This window comes from Tachypleus tridentatus, chromosome 7 (assembly GCF_004210375.1).
Source record: "Tachypleus tridentatus isolate NWPU-2018 chromosome 7, ASM421037v1, whole genome shotgun sequence".
NCBI lineage: Eukaryota > Metazoa > Arthropoda > Merostomata > Xiphosura > Limulidae > Tachypleus > Tachypleus tridentatus.
The window spans coordinates 143,741,079-143,758,865 of NC_134831.1; the positions used below are offsets into that span (position 1 = coordinate 143,741,079).

Sequence of the window (17,787 nt, forward strand, 5' to 3'; positions counted from 1 at the left end):
AATGTGAACTTGCGTAAACCATGTATAAGCATTTTCACGTCCATATATATAGATAGCTTCTAATATTTTGATCATTCTTCTTTTGTTTCAGATCAAACATGGCTTCCAAAAATAGATATCATTGGAGAAACAAGCCTGATGCCTTCTGCTACATATGTGGATGCTACACACTCAATCGTCAGAGACGTAACATATCCTCGTTCGTCAAGCGTGCCTACAAGGCATATTTTGAAGTTCATCTTGGTGATCAAGACAAGCAATGGGCTCCTCATGTTGTGTGCCACAATTGTGAGGAAATGCTTCGAGACTGGACCAAAGGAAAACGCAATGGTCTGCCTTTTGGTGTTCCAATGATTTGGCGCGAACCCACCAACCATGTAACTGACTGTTATTTCTGCATGGTAAACACAACGGGTGTCGGGAAGAAAAACCGACATAAGATTACGTATCCGAACATTCCCTCAGCTATTCGGCCTGCTCCGCACTCTGAAGAAGTTCCTGTTCCAGTTTTCAAAGGGTTGCTTTCATTGGACGATAAAGACATTGGACATGATACAAGCGAACAAGACAGTTGTGACAGTGAATTATCAGAAAAGTGTACACAATCGGAGAACTGTTCTTCAGACACTGAACCTTTCCCCGTCCCCAAGCCTCTTCCTCAGGCTGAACTGAATGATTTAGTGCGGAATTTAGGTCTTTCAAAGAAAGCAGCAGAGCTTTTGGCATCAAGATTACAAGGCAAAAATCTTGTTGATCACTCTGTTAAAGTATCATATTTCAGAAAGCGTGACCAGCTTTTAGTGACCTTCTTTTCAGAAGACAGACAATTTGTTTACTGTCATGACATCCAAGGGCTTCTCAAAGAACTGGGAGTAACTTACTATAGTTCTGCTGAATGGAGACTCTTTTTAGACAGTTCAAAACGCAGTCTAAAGTGTGTTCTTTTACATAATGGGAATGTTTATGGAGCAGTACCTGTCGGCCACTCAGTGCATTTGCGGGAAGACTATGATGATATGAGAATGGTCATGGACTTATTAAAATATCATGAGCACAATTGGATCATTTGTGTAGACTTAAAGATGGTCAACTTTCTTCTTGGACAACAGAAAGGTTTCACCAAGTTTCCATGATTCCTCTGTATGTGTGACAGCCGAGCACGAGACAGACATTGGGTACAGAAGGACTGGCCTATTCGTAACACCCTTGAAGCAGGCATGCCAAATATCATACAAGACCCAATTGTAAGCAGAGATAAGATCATCTTTCCTCCTCTTCACATCAAATTAGGTTTTATGAAGCAATTTGTCAAGGCACTGGAAACCGAAGGTGAATGTTTCCAACACATCATCACAGCTTTACCAGGGTTATCATTTGAGAAGATCAAAGCAGGCGTGTTTGATGGCCCACAGATTCGAACCCTAATTCGTGATGATCAGTTTGTTGCTAAGATGACCGCTTTAGAAAAGGCAGCATGGTTATCCTTTGTGGCAGTCGTTCAGAACTTCCTTGGAAACAATAAGGCGGAGAACTACAGTGAACAGAATGCTCCTCGCTTTTCGTGATCTCGGGTGCAACATGAGCATCAAGCTTCATTTTTTTGAACAGTCGCCTTGATAAGTTCCCTGACAACCTGGGGGCTGTGAGTGACGAACAAGGAGAACGATTCCACCAAGACCTAAAGGTCATGGAAGAACGCTACCAAGGGCGCTGGGACAAAAGTATGATGGCTGACTACTGCTGGAGCATTAAACGAGATTGTCCAGATGAAGTGTACAAACGCAAAAGTTACAAACGCAAATTCCTACCTGAATAAAATACACAAACAAATTGATAAGCTATTCCTATAATTTCCTATAATAACGAAAAATTAAAAAATAAATAAAAATGTCAAATTGCATAAAATATGTAGCTTGCAGACAAAAACCGACTTCAGATTTGAAATCAACACACTCAAATTGACTATAGAAAGGTCTTTTTTTAAATGCAACAAAATGAGTGTTCCCCAGTGTTATTGTTATAAACAAAAAATAAGTCGAACAATTTCCCTATAAAATATATAAATATTTGTAAGTAATATAAAAAAACTATAGTAAGAAAATGCTCTCTTTTCATAAAATAAAATTTATTACTTGTTATTGCGCTGATTATGATTTATTTTACAGAATGCACATTCGGTTCCTCAATGGTTTATCTAAGGACTTATAACGCTAACAATCAGATTTCGACAGCTGCAATATACAGAGCACAGACAGTCCATTGTGCAGCTTTGCGCTTAACAAGAAAAAAACACCTATGAAATCCCCAGTAATGTCAATACACTCAAGAATCTGTCACCCGCTGGTACAGCACTAAGTATACGGATATACAACGCTAAAATCGTGGGTTCGATTCACCTCGGTGGACTCAGCAGATAAACCAATGTGGCTTTGCTATAAGAAAAAAACACACAAACACACACACACTCAGGAAACATATGAGCCATACTTTCCACAGTGCTAAGTAAGTTTCTGGTTACCTTCCGTCTTACAAACCTATTTACTAAACCACATCCAGAAAGAAACATCAAAAATGCAAAGATTAAGCAGTACAGATTATGTTAGGTTGCAGTTCGCTCACAAATGTAAATCTCGACAAACATAAGAATTAAAGACAACTCATCAACCTTATTCATTATCCTACTGCTGACCAAAATATTCAGAAACAATATATTCAACTATACTGAACTCAAAGAAACCCTATTACATCATGATTACACCCTGAAATAAAGCTGAAACAGTTCAAAACTTCCCTTGTAACTAATTCTAAATTCGCTCTAAGGTCTATTCCTTGGTCTGCATAAAATTTCGCAAGAAAATCCTAATAAGTTCTTTTAACGTGATAATTGCAGAACTTCTTCCCCTAACAGAAACAGTCCTCATTGTGTTTAATAACGACCATAGGACACATGTGTACCTTTCAAATGAATTTAATTTGGCAATTAATGTCATTTGGTTTGTTTCGAATTTCGCGAGAGAAGGCAGCTAGTTATCATCATCCAAAGCCGACTCTTTTACCAACGAATTGTGGGATTAAACGTCACATTATAACGCACTCACGGCTGAAAAGGTGAGCATGTTTGGTGTGACGGGGGGATTCAAACCAGCGATCCTCGGATTACGAGTCGAATGCCTTAACCACTTGGCCATGCCGGGCCAGTTAGTGTCGTCAGTAAAAGGTGGCCACATAGCGACTTTGTAAGCGTATAACTGAAATATTCGAAAAAATGAAGATCACTGATACTTTCTCGGCCAGAGAAACGATTACAATATCTGGAATTTTATGTAAAGCTACACGAGGACTATCTGTGACACCGTCCCTAATTCAAGAGTGAAAAATTATAGGAAAGGCAGTTAGTCATCACTATCCATCACCACCTACTTGGTGAAATGGCCGTCACATTATAGCGCTCCCACAAATAATAGGGTAAACACATTGGGTAAAACAGGGATTCAAACTCGCGCCCCTCCTATTGTGGATCGAGCGTCCTAACCATCTGGCTACGGAAACGATTTAAGACAAGGTACTTGCAGATGTAATCTAAGAGAGACGAACAGAGAAAAACTTGCCTTCATGGTGTTGGAAAAACTCGTAGGTTCAAAAAAACCTGATAAATTCGAAACAAAACTCTATGACCCGAGTGCTTTTGAAAAATGGACCTTTCTTCTTCAGTAACAAAAAGAGAGAGAAAGCAAGACGCCATCCATGGAGACAGAAAGCAATCCTTTATAAAATGATATTTAAAAAACCAATAAACTCTCATAGTATAAACACAAACATCCACTTTCACTGATATACAAACATAAGTAAATGTACTGTTAATTTAACATATCTTTACCTCGGATGATTTTTCTATAAATTTCGCACCTCTGGATCAAAAACGAGAAAATAGAACATTCATATAAATAAAAGTATATTACAAGAGAAACACACACTGAAACAGCAAGAGCTGCAATGATAAGGAAAGGATGACAATGCTGAAGCTACAGGTGTTTGGATAATCCTTCGTTTGCGGCTTGTGTAAATCTGCCTACAACACCATGTGCAAAAAATTCGCAAATTTTTGTGGCAGGCTATTTAAAATATTGCGCACAAAATTTTTGCATCATATGATATCGATCATAGTCGTCCGCGCTAATATTGAATGATGTCAACCGAAGTTAAAGGGTTAAAAAAGTAAGTTATCAGAAAAAACTTTTAATAATTACTAAAGTTTACAAGAATCACGGATAGCTGAAACTATGTAATCTCAAAAATTAAAATTGTTGAAGGAAGTTTCGATAGTTTCTAAGGTTTACAGTTGAACAAAACTAATAGAAGAAGAAAGCACTTATATAATTACCAAGTACGTATTTAATAAAGCAAATCCCACGCTGCGACAACGACAAGTTGTCATATTTACAATACTATAATCAGAAGTTCAATTCCTCTCAGTAGACATGTCAAGTAATTCAATTTGGATTTGCAATAAGAAAACACACACACACACTTTATGCGACATATGGATGTTGCGTCACTTCTATAATCAAATCTCGTGATATTATAATAATTGGAAGACAGGGAGAATTCCTATATATTAAAAAACATGTTAACAAATAAAATACGTGCATTAAAGTTGTGATTTCAGGAGTAATAAGGCAAGTAACCGAGATAAAAAACTAAATAGGTCGACAACATAACGAAATATAAACCTAATTTGGCTCATTAATCACATAAATTTGTTTTTATTTTCTTAAATTAAATAATGAACACGAGTATATAGTGACATTCTCAGATTGCGTGTTTAATATATATTATTTACTTGTCACCGTTACTATATTTCAAACTAATATGCACGCATTATTTTTCTTTCAGTTAAATCTAACTCTGCCATTATCTTTTGGAGTAACAGTTGGATACTTTAGGTGAATGAAGTTCAAATAAAGTTTAAATACATTTGAAAAATATTCTTGCAGTTTATGCTAAATCTTTAATGGTATAATAAAGCAAGATATTTCTTATTTTGTTATTCACCTTATTACGATGGCACAAATATCAAGCGCAAAAATTATAAAACAGTAACACGAAAAGTTAGATAACCTTGCTTTCACGATTCCTTACTTTCAATATATGTTTTAAGTAAACAGCATATTACGTGTAAATGTTTGAACCCGCAAACATGCTACATAGTTACCTTAAAGAAAACAAATGACACTAAAACTAAACCAACCTTAAAGAAACATCTCCTCCACAGAAATAGGTAATCACATTAGATGTACTTCCTCCAGGACAACATGATAAAATCATTATTCCTGTTGCGTATAAAGCACCCATTCCACAGATCTTAACAAAAGAAAATGCCAGAAGAGGAATAAGAAAAAACTGACTGGCCATACCTATAACCAAACCTATAGGTTTCTTCAGGTGACTCCAGATCTGCAAAAAGAAAAATCATGTTAGATTTACAAAACATGCATCTATACACTGTACTGTTTTTTATAGCTCTGTACTCTTACATATATTCAAGAATCACAGCTTTGTTGTGGGTAACCACTAATATGAGAGCTTAAGAAGAAAGAATGGTATTTCTCTCATGAAGCCCAATGTTATACGCTTGACAAAACAGGCATTCTCTGAAAATGGTAGAATAGAGGAGCAGCAAAACAAAACCGCTTTACTGAAAGATTTGTTTGTTTTAAGTTTTGCTCAGAGCTACTCAAGAGCTAATCAGACGGCTCCTTTTTCAAATACTTTTAACTTTAAATCTATTCTTAATCAACTAAATCATTAAACCTTAATGGCCCAATTTTGGTGTAATCTCCCTCTTTACAGTAGTCCCAACATCTGTAGCCTGCAAGATAGCTTGAGAACTTTATATCCAAGACCCTAACCCATTAATACACATCCACAGCAACCAATTAGCAACCCTTAGAGAATTCACTACCACAAAAACTAACTCTATGTCCAATGACCAAACCTACCTACAAATAATCGGCCGAAGAACGGCCAATCTCGTGTCACCAGTTCTAGCCAACATTTTTATACACACATTGAATGTCAAGCAATCTATTCAACCTTACACCCACTACTATACTGGTAATGATGTGCTGACAATACAATTACTGGATTCACATCCACAGAACACACACTTAGTTTTTTTCAACCACGTTAACTTTACACACCCCAAAATTAAATTCACCTGTGAACAGGAAAAACTAACCAAATAGCATTTCTCAACCTCAATATCACAAGAACCGATGTACAATTCAAACCAGAAACCTACAGAAAAATCACCCGTACTGGACTATACATTCCCTGGAACTCAGGGCATGAAACAAACAAAAATCAGTATATTAATAAACCAAATAAACACAACCTCAAAACTATGCTCTCCCGATAAAATTAACAATGAAATAAACAAAATGAAACAACATTTCTCAACATCAACAAGTTTTCTCCAAAAACTGTGAAAACAATTATATGCACACACCTAAAACCAGTGGCCCCCCCAACAGTGTTACCTACATATATTCATAAAATATGGAAAACACAATCGTCGTTGTTGCTTTACAATTAACATCAAATGGACATAGATCTGTAGGACTCAACGTCTTCATTAAGACGGAAGTATGTGCCATGCGTCCCATAGTAAGGTACCGAATGCACTGAAACTCATGCGCTGTATTGCCTCTCCCTGTGTAATGCCATTCTATCTTGAGCTTTGACGAAGATTAGACAACCACGTTGATTTCAAGTTAAAACAGATCATCAGGGATTTTACTTGATAAACCAAAGGTTTCACAGGTATTTACCCATTAATTTCATTTATCTTTATTGAAAAGTAAAACATAGCATGCATGTATAAGTGTACTGTGTATAGGTAAAAACTATGAAGCATTTAGCCGGTGTTGTGTCCTCTGTGAGATCATTTTCCATTGTGTATCAGCCATCTAAAATTGTACTGATGATTGTGGCATACACTTAAAATTGTGACTTAAAATCCAATTAATGTTATACTTATGATTAGATAATAACCTTACATGTTAACTGACCAAATAATATTTTTAAACAATTCTAGAATGAATTTTGAAATTGTCATTGGGCTATTTAGAAGTGCCGAATTTAAAGTAATGTTTGTTTGTTTGTTTTTGAATTTCGCACAAAGTTACTCGAAGGCTATCTGTGCTAGCCGTCCCTAATTTAGCAGTGTACGACTAGAGGGAAGGCAGCTAGTCATCACCACCCACCGCCAACTCTGGGGCTACTCTTTTACCAACGAATAGTGGGATTGACCGTAACATTGTAATGCCCCCACGGCTGAAAAGGCGAGCATGTTTGGTGTGACAGGGATGCGACCCTCAGATTACGAGTCGCACGCCTTAACACGCTTGGCCATGCCGGGCCTTAAAGTAATGTAGTAGTTATATTATTGTAACAGGTGCTTTTTACACTTATGATAATAAGAACAATATCACAATCGCAGTCTGGCCTATATGAATAATGTGAACTTATGAAGAAACCAGCCTTTCTGTGAAAGTCAATTTAGACATTTTGTTTTGGTGCTCCTATGACCATTCAATATCCAGGTCGCGGGTTTGCTTTGTTCGAGCGCGCGATTCCCGCCTCGAACGCCTTAAGCGTATGATCACCGAGCCGCTGTCCATGGTGTACGCTCTACGTACGGCTAACGATTGGCTCAGCCCGATCGAGATCCACATGTCAGCCACACACTACACACACACACCCGTTCACAGTTTTACAACATGCCCTATCAAAGCTGTGTTTGTGTTCCCTAATTAGCCCTGTAATTTTACATTATCACTACCCTCTAATTAAGTACTTGTGCTATATGGTTAAAGATAAACACTTTCTCTAACAGTATTTCACGGATATGTTCTGAATTTTCATGTGCTATTAATATAATTTGGTGATTTCAATGCTACAGAGCAGTTGTTCGTAATGTTGAACTATGTTTAGTTGTTATTTGTTCCTTATTCATGAAATGACCTAATAGTATGTATGTTATATCTTTTTTCCTTAGATTTCGATGTTTAAAATGAATATCCTTTGTAAGCCCTAATGCCAATATGAGGAGATAAATTCCCATTCGTTTCATATAAACTAACATAACTTGGAAGTAAGAAGTGGTACTAGCATTCAGCCGACTCGTGGGTCACTTTGACGTTCGCGCGCTCTGTATAAAAGGGAGTTATGTTTGTTTACGCGGCTCTTGCTCTCTCTGGTACTCGGCCTCACACTGGAACACACACTCAGTATGGATTAATAAAAATAAATCAAAATCAGCGATTCCTTTTCAAACAAGGACACCAACACACACGACAAGTCAGACATCACCCACCAAAACATAAACCGATCATACTACACATAGGGTTGATTATGCAACACTACCTGCTACCCAAGAAGAGGCAGTGAGTAGATGGTCCTACAAACACGTGGTGCAAGTGAGAAGAACAGTGGTGATCGTGATGGTAAGAATGCGGACACGACTAGTACGGGACCCCAGCCGCAAGAGGGCACCACACACACCCAGGATGAAAAAACTACAACCAGGACCCAAGGACCTGAGCCAGCTTCCAGATAGTGGTCCTACCTGTCCAGACTTGAAGAGATACCCGGCCACAGAATACAGTGGACAGTCAAGGTCATTCAACAAGAATTGTCGTGATCAGCACTCGTGGTTGGAGTACTCTGTGACCCAAGATGCTGCATTCTGCTTCGCATGTGGTCTTTTCAGTCACACATACTTCAGTAAAACTGAGAAGTCCTTCACCCATGAAGGCTTCCGGAACTGGTAGAAGGCGACCACATCACTGAAGTCCCATGATAACTCTGCAGGACACAAGTTTGCCAAGCAAGCTTGGGCAGAATTAAAATTGAAGAAAACAAAGGGTGCAAGGATCCAACATGCTCTCGATGCAAGCCATGCTAAAACTGTGGAGGAAAACGGACAATGCATAAGAGCCATGATAGATGCACTGATCTACACAGCCTGCCAGAATGAAGCCCAGAGAGGTCACAGGGAAGGTAGTCAGTCACATAACAGGGGCAGTTTCCTGGAACTTCTTGACATGATTTCCAGGTATGATGAAATCGTGAAGAAGAAGCTGAGTGGTCCTGGCAATGCCAAGTACATGCACCATGATATCCAAAACGAACCGCTTGACATCATAGCTGGAATGATCAGGAAGGATATCAGTTAAGAGGTCATGGAAGCTGAGCATTTTGCTCTAATAGTGGATGAAACAAAGGATGTGAGCAAACAAGAACAGCTGTCCATTATGGTAAGGTACCTCCACCAACAGAGCCTTCATGAGGAGTTCCTGGACTTCACAGCTGCTGAGGATCTGGATGCAGATTCATTGCTCAAGAAAATCATGAAGACTCTGGCTAAATGTGGTATTGACTATAATGTCTGCATTGGCCAGTGCTATGACGGAGCTGCAGTCATGTCAGGGCACATTCAGTGGCGTACAGGAGAGTGGTGTCTCAGGCTGTGTATGTCCACTTCTGTGCACACAAGCTCAACCTTGTGCTAGTTAATTGTGTGCACAACGTCCAGGCTGCAACAGAGTTCTTTGTGACGATTCAGAAGCTGTACAAATTCTTCTCTACATCGGTTGTGCATGAAGAATTTCTGAAGGTATAGAAGGAGCTTGAACCCGTGAACCAGCACATAGAGTTGAAGCGACTGTCAGACACAAGAATAGACCTGCCAACATGCTGCTTGTCTGGCTGTAAAAAGAACCCTCCCTGCCATTGTGACAACCCTAAAGCGTCTTGTGGAGGAAGACAATGTCCACAGAGCCAATGAATCAAAGGGTCTGTGCATCCTCCTAGATTAGCAGTTTGTAACCAGTCTAGTGGCTATAGAAAAACTACTGCTGATGACAAAACAGCTATCAGACAACCTCCAGTCACCTGATCTGCAGCTGGCCTCTGTAAAGGACCTAGTACAATCTGTCATCACTGGTCTTTCAGAAATGAGAATTGAAGCAGCATGGAAAAACTTGAAAGAGACTGCTGCGGATATATGTAAGAAAGTGGGAATACGCACTGAGACGGTACGTCAAAGTGGAAAGCGATCTGCCCCCAGACACCTGGACGAATTCATAATCACATCTAGTACTGGCCAAAGAGATGAAACAACACCAGATGCCAGGAGACATGCCTTCTATGCCATCATAGACAGGATACTCAACAAGCTGAATAGAAGATTCTCCTCTGATGCCTGAAGTGTTTTGATGGGTGCAGCTGCATTGAACCCCAAACACTCCACATTTCTAGACAAGCAAGTACTCTTAGGAATGGCAGCAAACTATGATGTGGCAGAGGATGATCTCGCAGTGGAGGTTCACCAGTTGAACCGGCTGATTGCCAGGAAGAAAGACAAGGGGCAGGAAGTATCCACACCATTGAAGCCTGCAACGATGCTGGAGCCATACAAGGATGCCTTCATGGATCTCTACAAACTTGTATGCATCGCTGTGACCCTGCCTGTCACTTCAGCTGCCTGTAAGAGAAATTTTTCATGTCTGAAGCTTCTCAAGACATACTTGCGCAACAGCAGTGGTAACAACCGCACCAGCAACCTTGCTGTCATATCAGTAAACTCCAGGAGGGCAAAACAACTTGATATTGATACTGTTATAGACACATTTCTGCCAATCACCAAAACAGGCGCATTGTTTTGAAGTAATATCGACTATAAACATAACATGATGAAAGATAGTTAGCCTGATAGTGACCTTACTTTTCCTCAGAGTGTATTAACTTCACATGGGATAATTCATTTCTGCTATGTGAACTATGTCTTTATGTAATATTTCTTTTAATTTGTAGCTTTACTCTTAATGGTATATTAAATATTCAATCTAAGCTAATTTTGATTTTCTTTATTATTATGTATTACCTTGGGTGGAATTTAGGTGAGCGTCCTCTTTTACATATACGCATATTTTCATAAACAGACTATTTCTAATTTGTAATAATGAATTATTAATCAGAGTATGAGTTTCCAATGAAAACTGCATTGAAAACGCAGTTCAAATAGAACACCTTTCTGAAATGTACCTTGGTATTTACATTATTATAATTTACCATCTATACTTCATATTGATGGCATTTTGGGAAGTCCATCTACATTTTACCTCATCCCCCCAACGAAAATATCCTGACGCCGCCACTGCCTAGAACAGCAACAAACAAACAACAATAAATCCCAAGATACAACAAACTACAAAACCTAACAATGCTGCATATGTTCCCGATATCAGTGAAAAAATAACTAACATTTGGAAAAACTTATAAGGTCCGGCATGGCCAGGTGGGTAAGGAACTCGACTTTTAATCTGAGGGTCATGGGTTCGAATACCCCCTCGTACTGAACATGTTCGCCCTTTCAGCTATGTAAGCATTATAATGTGACAGTATATTCGGTGGCAAAAGAGTAATCCAATTAGGGACGGCTAGTGCAGATAGCCCTCTTGTAGCTTTGCGCGAAATTCGAAACAAACCAAAACTTATAAGAAAACACAAAATACCAGTAAACTCCAGTTTATTTTCAAAAGCTAGGTACAAAACTAAAGCAATCCATCAATACTATGCAAAAACTACACTGACAAACACAATACCAACATTATTTATAAAATACAATGCAATAACTGCCACAACTTCTATATTGGAGAAAAGAGCAGAAAAACAAAAACCTTCACGTTTTTTAACACTGCAAATCAAATAAACATAGCATAACCATAGAAAACACCCAGCTAAGTAGGGAAACAAATGTAAACAAACACAAAATCAAAGAATCCCGACTTATACAACATCTAAAACGAAAATTAAACCAATATACAATCTCATACCGGTTTACACTCTCGTCCTCAATACATGTCCCCGGCAACGGTCAGTCGCAAACTCTCTCTTTGTTAACCTGAAGATGATCTGAGAAAGTCCAAACGTTCTTCTGTACTTATTTTAATTAAAGTACTAATACCCATACTAGCCGTATTGAGAATATATTAATGCCACATGTTATACATACAACACTTCTGAACACTTTGTTAAAATGGCTGACGCACTTCTTAAGGAAAGAGAACTGACAGAATCAAATAGTTTAATGTTTAAAGAAATTAATTTTGATCAGGAATTTCTGAACTACTCTTGAGAGATCTGTCGTACCCACTCGTATAAAACCATATAGTAAAAATGCCTTATTTGTATAACAGTGACCAAGGATAACTCAAAATCCTAACACTAGTTTAATTACTGGACATCGAAACCAGTTTTTTCTTACTCCATACTCATTTGCCCCCCGGTGATACAGCAGTAAGTCTGCGGACTTACAACGCTAGATAAATGGGTTTCAATATCCGTGTTGGTCAGAGCAAAGATAGCCTATTGTGTAACTTTGTGCTTATATTGTTGTGACTTTACTGCAGCCTTTCAGATTCTGATTCTATGTAAGTGTGATATTCGCCTGATCTGGGGTTACTATTGTGTAACTTTGTGCTTAATTACAAACTATCAGTTTTAAACTAGTTAAATCAACAATCCCTCCACCACTCAAACTACAATTGCAGTCATGAAAGAGTACAATATTAAGCGACTTTTCAATTTTTCCTTGTTCGTGTGAAGCTTTCAGTCTGGCTTTGGATGAAAGCACTGTGTTTAAGCACATTTTAGTTGTAAGCCATTGCATTATTCACCAAGAGAGCTCTGGATTTTGCATGATAATTTTAAATAATCTCAACAAGTGAAACATTTTGTTTTACAGTGCAACTTGCCTAATAATGAATTATATTAACCCTTTCAGTTACATAATCATCTAATACAGTATCTTCTATATCAATTCATTCAAGATCCAACGTACCCATAAATCAAATCATCTGCACAACAATGCCATCCATCTGACATGTTTATCCAACAAGCCTAAGCGTAGTATATCGGTTAACATGTCCAGACTTTGAATTGGAGGTTTATTGTTCTTGTCTAGCTGCTGCAGAAAATTTGCTCCTCACTTTATGGGACCGTAGGTGAGTTAGAAAAGTGATAATTAAATCTCACTTCAAAATTAAGGACGACTTTGCGGAGACAAAATTTGGTTGAAGTTTTAAACAAACAGTTATTTTGGATGACAACTCCATTGTTTTCCAATCAATAAATTGATCATTCAGAACATAATATTGATAGCTAAAAGGTACTTATAAGTATTTTAATTAAATGACAAATTTTCTCTTTCGCTACACCAACAAATATTTTGCTTTACAGGGTTCTTTGGAGTTCATTAGTAATTTGCTCTCATCCTTTTCCAAATCGCGATTACGACAAATCCTGTTTCCGTTATTTAATTGTCATTACGCCAGTTGTTATTGCTTTTAATTCTGTACTAACCCTAACATTTATAACTTCTAAACCAGATATGATCATCTTTATTTATCGTCCAATGGCAAAATAGAAATATAAGCTTCAAACCTGTATATTTTCAAGACGTAGACTCTACAATAATTTTTTTACTTTATGTCATGCAGTTGAGAACATAGAGATTCGTACTAGTTCTGGTTATAGGAAAACAATATAGAGTATGTGAAATTTGTCACTATCGATTTTCGATCATAATAATTAACACCTCATGCAGCTGTAAGTTAAGCATAACACACAAATTGTAAACTTAATCGCGTTTTCTTTTGTTCGTTAGTTTTGTGGCAATTTTCTTTCTTCTATGTAGTTTAAAAGGCTTGTTCTACGGTTCTGGCATACTACCAGAATATGCGTCTTCTTTTACAGTGTGAAACGTCAACAGCTTACCACTGACGAACTAGGAGGCTCATTCGCAAGAACAGATGTAACGCATAAAACACTTCAATAAAACTACACCACGTTTATATTTTCCATGGACCAAAACAGAGTTGTTCGGCCGAAACGATGTATAGTTTTGTCATTTGTGTGCGCGCACCTGCGTGTTGCCAATTGTTACCACCTTTCTGCATTCAGCATAAATTTTATTTTCCTCGTTCCACGCTGTTTGCATCTTGCAAAAAGCAACCACAATTTATAAAAGTTAATAAGTTTTTTATCTATTTGAATACAGGGCTTATAGAAGCCAAAACAGGAGACTGATATTTGAATAATGAGCGTTATTTAAACCTATTAAACCGAAAACTTGAAACAAATTAAATAAAAGTTCTGTCCTTTAATAGTAAAATAGCAAAATTTCAAAATTTTCAGAAACATATCCTTGAACGCTTTCATAATCTGTTTCTTTTTGCTTATTATTTGATCGGGATTTCTTGACTGCGGTGACCACTCTCAGGATGATTTGAATGAATGTCTATTCTAATTGAAATGTATACTAACCAGTTTTAAAATTCACTATTATGACACTAAAATGAAATAATTTATTCACATAAAAAAACGAGTAACCAGTAACGTTCCAATTGTACACCTTACAGTAAGTCCGAAGGCTTACAAACCTCTAAACGTGTTTCGATACCCGTTGTGCAAACGAAGCAACTGGTAAGCACAGGAAGGTACCAGATTCTGTATAGTTGCAATTTACTACGAGCAAACCAGTTTTACGAATTATCTACTATAAGAGATACATAAATATACTTACGCGAATAAAATAAAGAGTAGAGAAATTGCAACATTCCTTTGTAACTATGCCACAAACAAGTATATTTGTTTGTTTGTTTTTGGAATTTCGCACAAAGTTACTCGAGGGCTATCTGTGCTAGCCGTCCCAAATTTAGCAGTGTAAGACTAGAGGGAAGGGGCAGCTAGTCATCACCACCAACTCTTGGGCTACTCTTTTACCAACGAATAGTGGGATTGACCGTCACATTATACGCCCCCACGGCTGGGAGGGCGAGCATGTTTAGCGCGACTCGGGCGCGAACCCGCGACCCTCGGATTACGAGTCGCATGCCTTACGCGCTTGGCCATGCCAGGCCTTTACAAGTATATAACTTCAGTAGTATTACAGTACATACTATTGCTGAATGGATGTTTTGCATCATAGATGGTATCCTGTATAGCTTTAAACTGACACATTTCTATTAAAAGTTTCTTCTTGTACACTATTTATAAAAACATCCATTACGATTTCCTGTTAAATCTGAAAATATAGTTTCAATTCTATGTTGGATATTTAAATTGGTCAACTGATCTTTCTGGCAAGTTATATTTGTGTTCTAGCAATAACTCAACTGCACTTTTGATTATCATGTTGCACGTAGTTTGTAAGATCGTTAAAGTACTGAGAAAGGCTTACTTTTGTTTCTTTTAATGTTGTAGAAGGCTATTGAAATTAGGTCAAACATGTTCACGTGATAACTGAATTATAGTTGTCTTTACAAACATCATTACTTATAAAATAAAAACTGAAAAAAAATCATGTGTCTCACAAAAACCTTGAAGTCAAATTTCAGAGAGTGGATTAATTTACTTATGAAATTTAGCCCAAAACTACAAACAACTTTCTTGTAATCGTTAATTTTAGACAGATTGACCAGAAAAACGTATTCACAGCTCATAAATGGCACGTGACTCTTTTGTTTAGGTAGTCTATTCTGTATAACATTTTTGAGCCAGTGAGAATAATGGTTTGTAACAGATATCGTATTTGAGGAGACTGTTTTTTGTTCACGACAGGTGTTTAAGAGGGTTTACCCAGCAAGCAGTCAGATATGATCAATCTCTTCTTTGTTTTGTTTTTGAATTTCGCGCAAATCTTTACGAAGGCGATCTGCGCTAGTCTTCCTTAATTTAGCAATGTAAGACTAGATAGAAGACAGCTAGTTACCACCACCCACCGCCAACTCTTGGGCTACTCTTTTACCAACTAATAGTGGGATTCACCGTCACATTATAACTCACCTATAACTGAAAGTGCAAGCATGTTTGGTGCGACGAGATTTCGAATCCTCGACCCTCAGATTACGAGTAGATCGCCTTGACCACCTGGCCATGCAGCTATCTCTTCCTACCCTAAGCCTTCACAAATCTCTCGCATCGCCAGTTCTTGGCCTACTTTCATTGAATATTGAAAGTTGGCCATCGTTCGTATTACGTCCCAATGGTACCAAAGAGACGTTTCGAGTTTTTATAGTAATAGGGCGCTAATTTGAAACCCTAGAATCCCCATTCCAATACGCTGACAATTATGTTACACCTGCCTCAAACATTCAGAAAAACAAATATAAATAATATTAAAGTAAGATTTAAAAGGTGCCAAAAGAGAATATGCTGTTTGATTTAGGTTCAATCAAACATACAAGCTAAACTATTAACACTATTGGAAGTTTGTTTTATTAATCATTTATTCTAATATGGATATATTGGTTTTAAATAATCGGATGTACTATAAGCACATTTAAGGTAAAGATCATAATTATGTTGAATAAGCTCTTACGTTAAGAAAAAATATGTAAATTTTGAACCTTATATTTTGCTAAATGATTTATAATTGATAAACCACGGTAAGTAATGAAAATGCTTTTCTGTTTCATATTTTGTTCGCATTACGTTTTGCAATCTATCAGAGCACAGATAGCCCTCGAGTAGCTTTGTGCGAAATTCAAAAACAAACAATCTATCATTTCAATAGTATGAGCATGGTAACTACTATCTAAGCGTCATCCTCGTACATTAGGTAGATCATGGAAAGACTGCAAGAAGTAATGGTGTGCTTTGGATATGTCAGACTTACAACAGACCCCTTTGGTTACGAATGAGTCGTTTTTTCATTCTATGAATAAAAGTTGGAAACATAGATTAAACTTACCTCGGACAGTGTGATGTGACATCCCATTCCAAACATGATGAAAAGAAGAATAAATACAATTAGAATGTCGTGAGCCCGTTTAAGAGGAGGTGCGTGTTTTTCTTCAAACTCCGTAACATTCTCGTTATTAATGAGCGAAGCATTGGAGAAGTTGCTATAGTCAGTATCCATGACAAAGTTGTTGTTCAGTGTGATACAAAAGTCAGGTTTAAATACCAGTTTAATTGCACGTATGGTGTACGTGTTCGCGTACTAGACACCTGCAACTTCGACGTGTTATAAGGCTGTGACGCCCTTAAATGAGGAAATATATTAAAAAAATTTTAGAACTCAGCAAATCAAATGACAACCATTCCCTTAAAAAAGTTGCGATGGAAATGCTTCTAATATGGTCATATTTTGATACTGCTTGGGTGTACCAAGGTAGTGTGGTTCCACTTAAAACCGATAGCTTCTGTAGATATTACGTAAAAGTAAAATATTCACACACAAAGTTCATAAAGAAGGGTTCAAATTGATAGTTTAGAATTTACATGACAGAGAGATTCCTTTATTTAATAGAATATTGGTCATCTTGGGACACCAATCATCGAGAAAGATTCAAAAAAAAAAACGTGGTAAACAAAGTGCAGTATCTTCTGATACGAAAGAATCCACAAACACAATTGTAAACATCAAAAACCATCCACGTGTCCCTGACAACAGTACGTAACGTAATCAATAAAGAAAAACGACACAATTTACATGTTCATAAATTGTTTCCACGACATTTCCACCAATTATCGTACACCTTGAGCACTTGGAAAAAAGGAAAGAAGAGCTATTTCTTCACGAATACATATTAGTGAAGTCGTCGGACTTAACAACTGTGGACTTATTTGTGATCGAACTATTTGAAGCGTACGCTTGGAAAATGTTGTTATTGTACACTAGACAGATTACGGAAAGGTTTTAGGAATAAACGTTGT

General features: G+C 37.5%; 1 protein-coding gene across 1 annotated transcript in view; it reads right to left on the reverse strand.

Annotated features, from left to right (window-relative positions):
* The window catches only part of LOC143258153 (ileal sodium/bile acid cotransporter-like), a 28,379-nt gene extending 11,326 nt beyond the window's left edge, over window positions 1-17,053 (reverse strand). Inside the window, exons 1-2 of the mRNA XM_076517167.1 lie at window positions 16,820-17,053; window positions 5,249-5,454 (exon numbers count right to left, since the gene is read on the reverse strand). Coding sequence (XP_076373282.1) covers window positions 5,249-5,454; window positions 16,820-16,990 — 377 coding nt within the window. The 5' untranslated portion in view covers window positions 16,991-17,053. The remainder of the gene's footprint in view (window positions 1-5,248; window positions 5,455-16,819) is intronic.
* Between the last annotated feature and the right edge of the window lie 734 nt (window positions 17,054-17,787).